The following is a 14,202-nucleotide window of genomic DNA, read 5'->3' on the forward strand; positions in this document are numbered from 1 at the left end:
AGTTTTTTTTTTTTTTTTTGCTACATTCTACCAAATGTTGACGTCGCTTGCGCCTCATCAATGGGCAAATAAAAGTTTGTTATGCCGCAGCGGCCTGCCACGTGCTGCATTCGAAACCGTTCGACAGTCACGTAGCCTGTCTGGCAGCTAGAAATTAAAACCAAGTTAAACATTAAACATTGCATCGCATTGCAAAATATTTGAATTCAAATTCAAACTGTAGCGATTCGTTAAATGAATCATGAAATTGCAAAACTTTTTGATTTAGTTAATAGTGAAAGTATGTTAGACGCGTTAAGGAATTTGAAATGACTGTGAATAGCTAAACAAATATAATAAGGTTAAAATCAATAAATATTATAAATCTATATTTAGTATATTCTGGAGACGGATTCCGCTGTCTTTCTCTGCCTGCCTGTTTGATCCTAAGTCTGTCTGATCTCATAAAATATAAAAACTAGAGACTTGAAATTTGAAATATAAGCAAAACGAAAGGCAGCTGTTTGCAGGGTGTCTTTCAGTCAAGCACATCCGACCGTGTCTTAAAGCAATTTTGGATTTTGTCTCTGCCGTCAGCTACTTATCAACTAGAACTCGACTCTGTCAAACTGACGCAGTTTGGGCCGCACACGTCAGCAAAATCCAATTCGACCAGACTTAATAAGACTCCCGCTCCCGAGTCTCTAACTTATAGTCACGTAGTTGTCTGCGGCAGAGCGCAGTTTGTGTTCAAGCTTCGGTTCGTACAAACGCGATTTTAATTGCTGCATAAATTTGCGAAGCAAGAATAGATAGAAAATCAATTTGAATAGTGCAAGCAAATTTGGGGAAAATATCCATTAAAAATGCAGTTAGCCCTGCCTGCTGCTTGCTTCCAGCTCTTGCTGCTCAGCTGCCTTTGGCATGGCCATCGGCTGGAATTTGTGCAGATCCCCGAACAACAATTGGAGCACAATGAACTGCTGGCACTGCTCGAGGATGACTTGGATTTGTCGCAGGTGAACTGGCGAGCGATGATACCGCTGCTGCTGCAACGTCAGCAGGTGCGTCTGTGTGTCGCCGTCTACCGTTACGAGCCGCAGCTGGTGGCGGGCACGTCCTGTGAGGCGCTGCTGAGCAACGGCCTGATGGCGTACTGCGACATTGGACATGTCGAGGATCTGAGCATGACAATGCGCGCTGCGTTCGGCGGCATGCTTTTCGATACGCTGCAGCAATGCCGTCCGGGTCTGGAAATCTTTGGAGTACGTTGCCGGCGACGTGCCTGAACGAGATTAAGGCCAAAAACGAAGCGCTTAAGTGAATTGCTAATTCAGTTTTCTTGCCACTGCTCATCATCAGTCGTGACTGCCGCCGTCCATCTACATCTCTATCTCCATCTCTGTCTTCGTGTCCCTTGTCATTTCAATGTGTCAATAAAAATGCGATGTGGGTGAAGGCCTGTCCCGGGCACATACACACACACACACACACACAGGCAGGCAGACAGGGCGCTGAGCCGAGATACGGCCACACCCTGAGTCCTTGCTGAGCAGCATCATGACAAATGACGATTATAATTTGTAAAATTTGCGCCCTGCTTGTTATCCCGCAGCTGGTGGGCGGTGGGTGGCGGGTTGTGGGCGGGTACAGCTTTCAGTGGCAGCGCTCTGGCCATGTTTGGCTCTGGCCTAGTTCTCTTTTGCCTTCAGATTTAGTTAGTGCATTGCAATTGTTGTTGCAATTAGCAGAGACAGCAATGTTGTAGGGTATCACGACGAAGGGGGCGGGGAAACATAAGCACTATGGGCAGCTGAAAAACTGATGGCTTGATTTTTCCATTAAACACTGCAAATGGAAAATTGCAACTGAAACAGCGCAGACAGCAGAAGGCAAAGGCATTTGTTGTGCTTGCTTGTTCGGTGTTGTTGCTCTTATACCCTGCACCCATTGCGAATGGGTATAATGATTTTATGGCAATGCATGTAACAGGCAAATTTAGGCAGCTGCGACTCTATGAATTATGTACGTGCATTAAGAGCCAAGGCTTTCGACGTTTATCAGGGAAAGTAACTAAGCTCCCCTATGTATATATTCTCCTATAAATAGTTTTCTATATATAGTCTCCTATAAATATTCTCCTATATAGGCAAATATATACATAAATACAGCTTCTCTCTCTCTGAAATCTCTTCACAAGCACCGAAGATAATCAAGAATTCATTTCCCCCTTACATATCCGGGTGTATAGAGAAGAAGAAGTAGACCGAGCTGCATAAAATGCGTACGTGTTTCCTTTGCATATGTATTTGTATATGTGTCTGTGTGTGTATTTGAAAAAGGTAGCCAAAATGCGTTTAGGGTATTTTCCGGGAGGACATTCCCGACTGCAGCATTCGTACGTATACGTGTTTGTTGTTGTTGTTGTTCTTGTTGGCAATTACCGGGCAATGGGCGAGGCATTTAGCTTGGAATAATGGCCATCATGAGTTTTCATTTTCACTGCTTGTTGTTATTGTTATTTTCTGCTTAATTTGTGTGCTGATGTGCTAAAACACCTTCTGCATCAATCTCTATATAAATCAAAAACGTTGCAGCATACTTTTTGGCTCAGCTGCAAAATGTGTGCCCCGCCCCGACCAAAAACCCTAGCCGCTCTATGCAAAATGCAGTAGGAAATTGCTTAAAATGATTGCATGAGCTTGTCAGTCTGAGTGTGTGTGTATGTGTGTGTGTGTCTGCATTTGCGTGTGTGTGTGTAATCAATATCAATAAATGCTTGTTGAAATTTGGGTCTCAATTATATCAGAGTTCGAAATGGGAATGCTTTGTCTCTAGTGTAAATTTGGACCGTACGCTTTTCACAGTTCAATTTGACAATATTTTGATTAAGCAAATATTTTGATTTTAACATAGCTTAAAGGAAATGTTTTAGTTTTTTAAGAGAATTCGAAAAGCTAATAATAAAAACTAATACGATTTCTCGAACCACAACTGTTAGTTTTAGCTCCATAAGAGACCGTGAAAAACTATATATATAAATTGTTTAAATTCGTTCAACATATTTTATAATTTGGCAAAATTAGTTCTGGTAGAAATTCTATGAAAATTGTACCCTCAAATATATTATTTAGACATAGGTCAAAATATTCCATATAGGCAAAGGACGAAACTTGCCTCTTCCATGTCTCGGTCAAATCTCATCCGATTTTCTTTAGGTTTGTCTTTTTCTTTATAAGTGTTTTGTTTACTAGAGAGTTTACGAAATAACTAAAATAGCCCGTCTTCAAGAAAGTTCGATTCCTTGCTTCTCAGCTGGGTAATTCGCAACGCATCTCAAAGTTGATTGCAATTTGATGGCTCCGCACTCAAATTTACATTGCCTGATTGTTTTGCAGGTTGTTTTCGCAGATGCCAAATGCGTTTGAAGCAGTGCGAAAGTCTAGAACTCTTGTAATGTAAATTAATGAATTGTATAAAGCGCTTGGAATATTTACGCTCAAAGCAAACGCAAGATGGTGTGGGATTGGGTTGAGTAGTGGGACTGACCAATGAATATGCAAACGACTTTTGCCCATCGGGCTGCTCTTGAAGTTCGTTAAAAGCGCGCCATAAGGTCAAAGGGCGGGCCGCGACGAAGGGTCATTAAGGCAGCGCATTGGCCGCTCTGTTTGCACAACTGCTGCAGCAGCAACAACAATGGCTTCGACTGCTGCTACTGCTGCTGCTGCTTCTACTGCAGCTACTGTTAATGTGCAGCCTCGCCTCCTGAAATATGCATAAACAAACCAAACTGAACTACACTCGGGTCTCGGCCACTTCTCTGATGCGCGACGCGGCAGGTCCTGTCTTCGAATGCAGTTTCGCTAGAGTTCAGTTGAGCTCTGCCAGTAATTAAATTTTACGCGAAATTCTTTGCATTTGCTTCTTTGATTTCGCAATGGCCTTCGAGCCATGTTACCCTCTCCTCTCTTACACTGTCTTGTATTTGCATTAGGAATAGCGAAAAGTCTATTAACTTCCACTCGGCATTGGCCATAATTTATGCAGCCTTGCTTTCGGCACTCGTAGCGTGACAATTCCTTCAGGGCTGCAAATCGATTTGAAAATGTTTCGAAAGTCTGAGCCTCCAGCGTTACAATAAATTTGTTAAAGTCTGTTCAAATTGACATATAGAATGTTTTTTAATTTGCCAAATATATGATGTTGATTTTTTTAAAATTAATCTTAATATTTCTTAGCATTTTGTTAAGCTCTTTTAATATTGATTCTGCCTTAAATCAATTTTCTTATCAGTTTATTAATTATCTTTAATATTTCCTTAAGTTTCTTGCCTTTAAAATTGATTCTAGCATTAATTTTCTAATCCATTAAATTCGCCTTGAGATCTTGTGCCAGCCCTGTTAAAATTACTTCAAGTGCCAGAATTATTGGAATGCTTTGCTCTGTCAACTCTTTGCCCTGTGTGCTCTTGTTAGTCTTGCAGAAATTCAGATAACAAACGGGCCCAGGCAAATTGATTGCATTATCGAGCCAAAGACAATAGAACGAAGCAGAATGTTGGGGTCGGGGCGACATATAAAATTGAGCATGGCAACAAACTTAAGTGCCATATGAGAGAGATATGCGAGTGCTTCAAGGCTCATTTATGGCCACTGCGTGCTGGTCAGTTTTATGCATTTTCCCAGAGAGGGCTGCCAGGGATTGGTAGGGTGGGGGGCAGGATAGGGGGTAGGTTAAGGCGAAGCGTTGTCAGGCATTTTGGCACGTTGTTTACTTTGTGTATAAACCGAGTGGCACTTACTTATTTTGTGCCACATAATGAGCACTCCTGATGGCCGCTTATAAATTATATAACCCACAAAAGCACACTCGCACACACACTCGCACACACTCTTAAATAAATTCTCCGCACACACCCACGCAATTTGATTTGTATGGCTTTTCAATTTGTGCTCTGCTGCTTTCTGCTCTCTTTTTTTTTTTTTGTGTATTTTCCTTTTCGTTTTAATTTTTTTTGCCTGTTTTTCTTTTGCTTTTCTTGATTTCCTTTTCGTTTTGTGTGTGTGTGTGTGTGTGTGTTGCCTGTGCTGCATTTGCCATTGTATAAATTTTTGGTATTTGCGCCAATTTCATTCCAAATTGAGCGCTGGCCACAGTCGTTTATTTTTAATGCACCCGGCAACGAAACCAGCCAAGCAAACTGCCAGCCAGCGGGTCGGACAGAGGCACAACCTGAGCGCACAAAAGTGGTACAACTAGAATCCTAGATTCCGGCTCTTACTTTCGCTTTGGATATGGAAAAAGAGTGTATTATTATTTTTAGAGCAAACCAAGGGGCTAACTGCGCTTTAAGTGATGACAATTTTCATTATTCGAATTTAATTTGTTCGAAAATAGTTGCAAGTCAATATAATACAAGCTATATATATAGTTTGCGGTCAGATTTAAGCTGTGCTACATATGTGATGTCAGACATTTAGGCAAGGAGAATGCTGGTTCGAATCTTAGGCTCCTGCTTTTATGTAAGCCTTTCACAAATAGATATCCATTATCTAGTCAGACATCAATAAAAGAAATGTTATTTAATATGGAAATAGTTTGAAAACTCTTAAGAAAGAACGCTCAGGAAAAGTAAAGTTAATTCTTAACATCTACACCCACAGTCTTTGCTTAGGACAATAAACATAGCTTAAAGCGTTTCTGAACTCATTTTTAAAGCATTTTCTTTTAAGACTCCCTGCTGACCCTCAATCCTCGTGAGCCGTACAAATTTCGCATATGCCGGATTGCTGTAAGCCTTTTATATTTGAAAGTTTGTTGAAATTGATTCGGTTTCAAAGTTTATATATATATGTCTTTTATTTTTTTTTTGGTAGAGCACCCCATGCGGTAATCTGTTAGAAAGTGTTGCCAGGGGATAGAGCATAAATATGTCGCTGCGCCGGATGCTTCTCATACCAAGCTGCTTCTCTTCTAGCATTTTTCTTGCCATTTCTATTTGTTTTTTTCTCCCTCCCTTTTTTTTTTTTTGTTGCTCCTCGTAGTGCATTTTGGACATGCTGCCGGTGCATGCCAAACACTTGCAGGACACTCAGGCGATTGCAGCTGCCATCGAAGGTGGCCTTGAGTATGCCTGGGTGGGGTAGGTGGTGGCGGAGGGCCAGGAAACGAAGTGCGCTCAAGATTTATGGCTTATGCCTGGGGCTTTGTTTGGTAGGATAGAGAGGGGGGAGGGGGGTGGGGAGCTGGCCATCAAATACAATCAATTTGATTGCCTTTTATATAGTTTTTCTTTTCAGCCTGAGCTGAGAGTGTAATGCGATTTTGATTTTTTATTAAGCTACAATTAGGCAATTAGCTGAAGTGCGCAGAACTGTGCTTTAAGTTTGAAAAGTTGTGCGGGAAATTGTGGCTGCGCCGCATAAATAAAGCGTTCAATATCCGGCGACGGAAGTTTCAATAAGCCAAAGGATATGAGCTCAAATGACTGGCCAGAAAAACCGAAAAACGTTGCAACTTCTGCGAACTATTCATGTGTGTACGTGTGTGTGTGTGTGAGTGTGTGTGTGTGCTGTGTGCGTGATTTTGAGCGTGTGTGTGTCTGGAGCAAGTTTAAATTAGTTGCTCGTCGGCCATTTTGCATAAATCATTTCCTGTTTTGTGCCAAAGATAAAAGCAAGCAAAAGACGCCGACCAATTCAACGAAAACAACAAAAAAAAAAATACAAAATAAAATACAAGGACAAAAAGCGAATAACATGACGACAAAGTCAAAGTGAGGGAATCAGCAACAATAACATAAAATTAGCATTTTTTATTACTTTTAGTTTATTTTTATTATTTGCTGGCTTTTGGCCCCAGCATTTGCATAAGTTTACAAAAAAGGGCGACTAAGTAAAAATCACGCATACGCCATGTATGCCGCACTCCAGCCGCAATGTACATCATCTAGTTATATAGGTTGCTTATATTTGTAATTGTACTTTCAATGTGCACAAACTTTTCTATTTGCAGCTACAGCTCGTTGACAAAACAACACAAAAGTCGTCAAAAGTTTTTGACACAATTCGGCAACCTATTTCATGTCCGGCTGCGCAGCAGAAAATTGAATTTCAGTTTGGTAAGTGAATGGTTAAAGCTTACTTTATTAAACAGATATTTTGTCTGACAAACATTTTCTTAAAAATTACAAAATATTTACGTGTAAAACATTGCCAAATTATATAAATTTAATTTAAATGTTGTTGGCAATTGAAAACACACAAGCTAAATGTGTTCGGATTTTATACAATTGAATAACCTTATAATTATGAAAACTATCTATGGGTTTAATTTTTTGTTTAATATTTTTGCTTAGATTGTCTATCTTTGATAGAAATTTGCCCCGCTTTAAAGTGCACCGAAAATTGCCTGGAAAATAGTTTGTATGCTTCTTAAGAATCTCTTTAGTTTGCAGCAGGACATCAATATCCGAAAGTATGCAACGCTTTAAGGCTTTGTACATAAAAATATTCGTCCCGACACAAATTGAATTTGGCAAATGCGCTGCATTTGCTTCGATTTTCGATTGATTGAGAGAATATAAATGGTCGCTCTTGTCGTTTTGTGTTATGGTTGTTGCTTTTGTGTATATATATAAGATCGTATATGTTTATGGCAAAACAAAGGGGGCAAAGTCAAGAAACTGGTCACATCTGCATATATTTCCATGGCTTGCCAAGAAACACACCTCCCATACCCCCCGCCTCTGCTCTACCGACAACACATGAGCTGAAATAAATTTTATGTACATTTACTTACGTCTGCAAACAATGAGCATCCTCTGACGTTCGTGACGTGACTTAGTCCCAACCTCGGGTCGGTCAGTTGACTCTGAACCGAATTCTTAGTCTGCCTTTGTCTGAGTCGCAACTCCTTCCTTCCCCTGTCCGAGTGCCCCTGCACATTGTCCTGGTCTGGCTGTTTGCCCTGCCCCAAGTGCAACGTTTCAAGTTTCAGTGCTTCGAGCGTGGCCAGCAGCATAAGATAGTTTTGAATTTCACTAAAAATACATAAGAATATATATATTGTCCGACTGCTGCCTGCATATATTTATGTTGCGAAAGTGAAACATGTCCTGTGGCCAAGAAATTTTAGACCTCTTCCATTCGCCCGCCGACCATTTGCCCCAATTGTTTGCATTGCTCATTTGTACTTGGTAAAATGTAATCTTCCGCAAATTAGTTTCAACTTAATGCGACAAGATATTAAATTGAAAACCATTTCACACAAATCAAAAATCTCATAATTTTCTTAATTTCTATAATTTTATGTAATTGTGCATTTAAATTTTTATTAATAATTAGAAATTTCTTTTCTTATTCAAACGATTTATGGTCTGTTATAATTTATTTGGTCAAAAATCTTGTTAAAAATGACAAAATAAATTAATAATAATAATTAATTGTGCATTTAAATTTTATTCATAATTTGAAATGTATTTTTTTAGAAGCAGACGATTTTTTGGCTTTTATATTTGTCTGACAGAAATCATGTTAAAGATGACAAAATGCTGAAATGTAAAATTTTCAAGCTCTTTAGCAAAATTTGCTTTTTGAACTTTGTCAAAACTAAACCGTTTTTCATGATTGATGACAGTTTGGTCCAGGTTAAACTTTTGGATTTATTTAAATTTGCTTACATAAAATGTCTTCCTAGAACTGATATCTAAGGGAGATCTTTGTTGAAATGGAATTCGAGAACAATTGAAGTACGGCTGTCTGTTGACATGAATTTGGCTGCAAATGGAATGCAATTTGTTAAAGGGCTGCAGCAGCTGTTCGCATTTTGGCTGCAGTCGGAGTCGAAACCGCCAACAACTTGTGGCCTAATATTGCCGCCAAGGGGCACGTGGCAGGTGGCAAGAGGCAATGCGACGTGACCGACAAGTTGCAACTGGCAACTGGCGACCGGTTGAAGTGGCCAATTACGTGTAATATTTGATGTGACCCGAGGTTGGGGTAAATGTTGCCAGGTGTTTATTGCACCTTTTGGCAGCACATAAAAGTTATGAACATGTCGCATAAAAATTAAGTCATAATGCACTCGGCTCTGCATTTTAATGGCAATTGCCGCATTTGCCACATTGTCAATAAACTGGTGGGGCAGCAACTACAATGTCCGAATAAGCGCTGCGAATTGTTTTTGTTGTCGCATAAAATGCGACACTTAAACTGAAACTTGAACAGAAAAGGAAACGGAAACTGCGCCCAGGGCACAGACCCTGCGTTGGCAGCGATTGTTGGGCCCATAAATTGGGACGCGGCGCTGGGACTCGATCATTGAGCATTTGGCCATAAACCTGGGCAACAAAATAAACAATTTGTACGCCAAATGCTTAATAAATTGCGTTAAGCTGCGTTTTCTTTGCTTTCGCCTCCCCCCCGCTTTGCGTGTGCCTCACGCGGCGTATGCGTAATATTTACCAGCATTTGGAAATTAACACGTATACGAGCGCACTTAATTTGTCACTAAATGGTTTCTGGTAGCAAAACGCCAGACTCATGTGGCATGCAACATGTTGAGCGCTTAAATTGAAAATTACAAAAGAACCAGAAGCGAACATGCCAACAGCAAGGTTCAGCCAGGCAGGAAGGCAGTCCAAAAGCAGGCCAAGAGCGCGGAGCGCATTTCTTATGCCAGCTACATTTCGGGTTTGGTCGCTTGCCAAACAGTCCGATCCCCGTCCGCCCCAACCCGCTGCTCATTGCCTGTAACCGCAGCAGCGCGTGATGTGGGCGAATGCTGCGAGGGTGTGGGCGTGGCCGGGCGCCTGTTCGCGAGGTCCCCGTCCCTAGGAGGTCTTCGTGCGCTTTGCGTTTCTGTTGGCGCATTTGTTGACGACGCATATGAAAATTTTCACAAAATTTATTGCCATGCTTAAGCAACGTGCGTATGAAATAATATACAGACATGCCAGCCAACAACAGCAGCAGCAACAAAGACAACAACTCAGAGTGCTCTATGCAGCAGTGACCGACCAGGAGATACCCTGCAGCGAGCGCCCAGTTGCTGTCATTCTTTTCTACACACACACACACACGTGATCTTGACCTGCTTGGGGTAACAGAAGAAGAATTCGTTCCCAATTTCAAGTCTCTAGCTCTTAAAAGACGAACAGAAAGACGGACATGTCAGGACTTGGCTATTAAAAACTCTGAGATATTAGATAGATAAAAATTAAATATCGATAAATATTTGATCGATCTTAGACTTGGTCATGGCTAGAGCACAGCTGTGTATGCTCTATGAGGTCAGAGAAGCCTTCCGCTTTCGGTAACATACATTTGCACAGTAGCATAATGCCCATCTGACACACTTTCAATGCATACAGGGTATAAAAACAACAACAGCAGCAACAACAATTACAAGGACTACAAAAGCAACAAGAAGAACACAAACAGGACGCAGCATACGCTGCCGTTTGCGGTGCTGAATTTTAAAACGCTCTTTAAACATTGCGCTCACAACTGATGGCAGCGATTTGTTTTCTCCTCTCACAATGTTATTTCCACGGGGGGTATAGTGGGGGGGGAGGATGGGGCATGTTGCCATGACGGTGGAAATTCCGCATAAGTACTGGCTACTTAAAGTTATGATGGCTTAAGCAAATATGTGCACATAAATCAGCTTATCTCTGGAGCATATGTAGTGGCTGCTTTGCACTCCCCAAACGAATCTGCTTGTTGATCAGCTGCTCTAGTTTAGTTACTGCTTTACCGACCGCGCTGGAAGCCAATTCTTCGTTTATTGCACAGCTGAGGGCATGCGCAACCGAATAGGGCGAATAGAGAGGAAAAAGGTGATAAGATCAGGCCATAGTACCGTTTTAAAATATAATCGCGTGATGTAGAGCTTTTGAAAGCTTCCTTATTTTTTTTGTCGTTGGGAAGTAGTAAAGGTTAAAAGTACAGCTCAGCATGTCAGAGATATTTGAAGCGCGTGCGAGTTAAGTTCATAACATTTTTTCTTTCTTTGCAAATAATTTTTTGCAAAGACATCAACGACCAAGGCTGCAATTGTGGTACAGTTTGGAAGTGTTCTTTTGGTACGCTAATAGAAACCAAAAACCTTCATAACAACTCGACCCACTAACCTAATTGTGATTCGGGGTGACCCTTAAAGAAAAGTTTCCGTGCCTGCTCAGTTGACTAGATTTAGACGTACTAGTCGGCACTACCAGAGGGGGAGATCGGACCAGACAAGGGCAACACCAAGAGCACGTGTCGCACTTAGCAACCCAGCAGAACCAATTTTGTTGCTATTTTACTTATCAGCCGCTGTCTTGCGAAGAACAACATCTGGCATAGCCTCGGAAAACGGCGTCAAGCGGGTGAAACGCTTACTATTTATGCAGCACCATCGGGACCGCATGCACTAAGCATATAGTGTAACCTGCAGAGAGTAACAAAGGAGCCGAGTCTGTATTACTTTTGGTGTACCCCTTTCGCTTGCTTAGCAGCATTGCCATATAATTCCATTAATTGTTTAACGTTGCCAAGATGGACGGCTAATAGATCCTTAGTTTTAATTTTTATTTCCTTTAATTTTTTTTTCTTTTACTAATTTCTTTAAAACAAAATGTGCAATGAATATGCCTAAATAAGTTAAAGCGAGAGGAAATTCCTACACCACCGACCTTGACCGTTGCTCATATATATATATATATATATATATATATATATACATGTGTTTATATACTTATAAATTTCTTTTGTAATATTTAGCAATAGCGATCATAATCGTCGTATACATTGGGCCCAACGTCTGCTTCGAAGGATATCGCGTGAGTAAGAGTTTAAACCAATGCCTATAGATATATGTAGTTATATACACACATGAACATTTAAATGCAGTTAATTTAGCAAGACGGTAAATTAATTACTATCCGTCAAGTCTCAAGATAATGTTGGTGAATTTCTCCTTCCCCTTAATTTCTTTATGGGATTTAAACTAGTTATTGCACATTCATCATATTAACTTTGGATTCAAATTTTGTTTGGAAACTGTATATTTTTTCTTGTAAATAGAGTTATACTCAACCTGCTATTAATTGGCAACAAAATTGAACAATGCGTGAATAAACGAATTATATTAGCTTATATGATATGATATCCTAATTCCATAATTAATTGTTTTATCTGTCAAGTACCCATGTTAGCCGCTTGCAATTTATAGTGATGGTTTAAGAACCTGAAATAGGGACAAGCATCCACATTCCATTTTTTTTTTTTTGCTTGTCAAGGTAGGGAGGGTAAAGAGAAAGAGAGACGATCAACACCTTAGTTCTCTCACTTACGCGAAATTGAATAGTTTGAATTTGGGTGTTCGGTCGGAACACATTAATGGTACCCATACTAGAATCCGGTTTTTTTTTTGTTTCAATGGATTTACTTAAATCAATAAGTTTTTTTTTTTTATTTTTTTTGATCGCACTTAAACTATGTGTTTATGGTAAGTGCAAAAGGGAAAGGAAAAAACCCCGACCAGTCCGACGAGCTATTGTCCGAGTATTAGCAAGAAGTGCGAACCTCCAATCCCTATGCACCCGGTTAGGCAACAGCCACGGCCGTTTGTTTTTATTTTTGGTAGATGGCCAAACGAAAGGCAAAAACTGAACCCGAACCTCCCCACCATTACATATATGGCGCCCAACACGTGGGACCCTAGCAAGAACGTAAAACTTTTACTTCTTGCGTAAGCACGACTAACACCTAGTGCACAACAATCCCCAATCGAAACTCGAAGTTATACCATATCAATTACTACCTATTATTTTTTAATTACCCTGTTAGGCCCCTTTCTCGGGAAAATACGTTGTGTTCAGACAGTAGTTAGTTGTAGGAATTTGCGATTGTAATTCAGGCATTGCTGGATTAGTCGACCACAATTAATTACTAGTACTTTAAGCAGCGGGTAAGATCGGAAAAGAGGGAATAATAATCAAATTTGGGTTAATTGTTTCAAGGACTATTTGGAATTACAACAAACTGGAAATATTTCGGATGTTGTCTAGTAGTCCATGAGCAGTAAAAATCCAAATCAGAAATAGACTCCAGTAAAATAAATAGCACAAATTCAACTACTCAGGTTTGCTTAAGGATTGTAAGCAATAACGTGTGGGAAAAAGACAGATAGAATAAATAACCAAGACTTAATAATACAAGTCCTATTTAGTTTTCCTTTTGTTGTTTGGAAACAAGCAAAAGTTTGCATTCATTATGGCAGTGAGACGAAGCACAGAGAGCATAGTTGCAGCGATTAACGCGCAAGATCCATTTTGTGGCATTTGCCATGAGCAATTGCAAGCAGAACAGCTATCTGCGACTACTCCTTGTCAACACCGTTTTCACGACGTTTGCATAAGCAATACACTAAAGACAACCCCAAAATGTCCAGTATGTGAGGCAGATTGCAACCCAGGGCAACTAATATTTATGAACAATACACTGGCAGCGGAGTTACACTCAGCTGGTAATGCTGAAACAGACGAAACTCTATCGCGAAATACTCTACCTTGCCAAGATGGTTCGACTACTACAGGTATCAGGAGAGGTCAGCGATTCGGAAAAGGGCGAGGAGCCACGCCCAAGCGAAGTATGCAAACTAGGTCTATGAATCGAAATCATAGAGAATATTTAGGTAGTTGCATGTCTTTAGGCAGCAACGGAAATAAGTCAGTGGACAATGGTCCAAATGTAGAGACAATTACCTATATCAACGAAGCTCTACAATCTCAGCAAAGGACTTTAATAGCAGAACTCAAAAACGTTATTAAAGCTTCTGTTGAACAATCACTGCAAGAGAAGTTAGCAACATTAAATGTACGAAGTGAGCAAGCTGAATCAACACGCTCTAGATTAGTTCAGTCTCCAAGGGGATTAGGTGCTGATACTCTCCCTAATAGTGCCCAGAACTCTGACATACCCCTTGACTGCGGACCATACAGCCCCAGAGGTAGCAATCGATCAAACTCAAGTTTGAGTTCAGAAAAAGCAGCTAGCATTATGCAAACCTGGCGACTTAAATTTGACGGTTCGAAAGACTCTATGCAGATAGATGAATTCTTGTATCGAATTCGTTCATTAACGGCTCAAAATTTGAACGGCGACTATAGGCTGCTTTGTGACAATCTTCATTTACTTTTCTTCGGGAAAGCCAATGATTGGTTTTGGAGCTTCC

At 40.5% G+C, this 14,202-nt stretch overlaps 1 protein-coding gene and 1 long non-coding RNA gene across 2 annotated transcripts in view; both read left to right on the top strand.

Annotated features, from left to right (window-relative positions):
- Positions 1-715: 715 nt before the first annotated feature.
- On the top strand, positions 716-2,954 carry LOC6635775 (uncharacterized). Its single transcript, XM_002059135.4, has one exon. It carries the CDS (start codon positions 846-848, stop codon positions 1,266-1,268), a length of 423 nt encoding a protein of 140 aa, XP_002059171.1. The 5' UTR covers positions 716-845; the 3' UTR covers positions 1,269-2,954.
- Positions 2,955-7,014: 4,060 nt separating this feature from the next.
- LOC138911193 (uncharacterized) overlaps positions 7,015-14,202 on the top strand; it is a 49,924-nt gene continuing 42,736 nt past the window's right edge. The window contains exon 1 of the long non-coding RNA XR_011416577.1: positions 7,015-7,102. This is a non-coding gene — a long non-coding RNA (uncharacterized lncRNA). The remainder of the gene's footprint in view (positions 7,103-14,202) is intronic.

This window comes from Drosophila virilis, chromosome 4 (assembly GCF_030788295.1).
Source record: "Drosophila virilis strain 15010-1051.87 chromosome 4, Dvir_AGI_RSII-ME, whole genome shotgun sequence".
Taxonomy (NCBI): Eukaryota; Metazoa; Arthropoda; class Insecta; order Diptera; family Drosophilidae; genus Drosophila; species Drosophila virilis.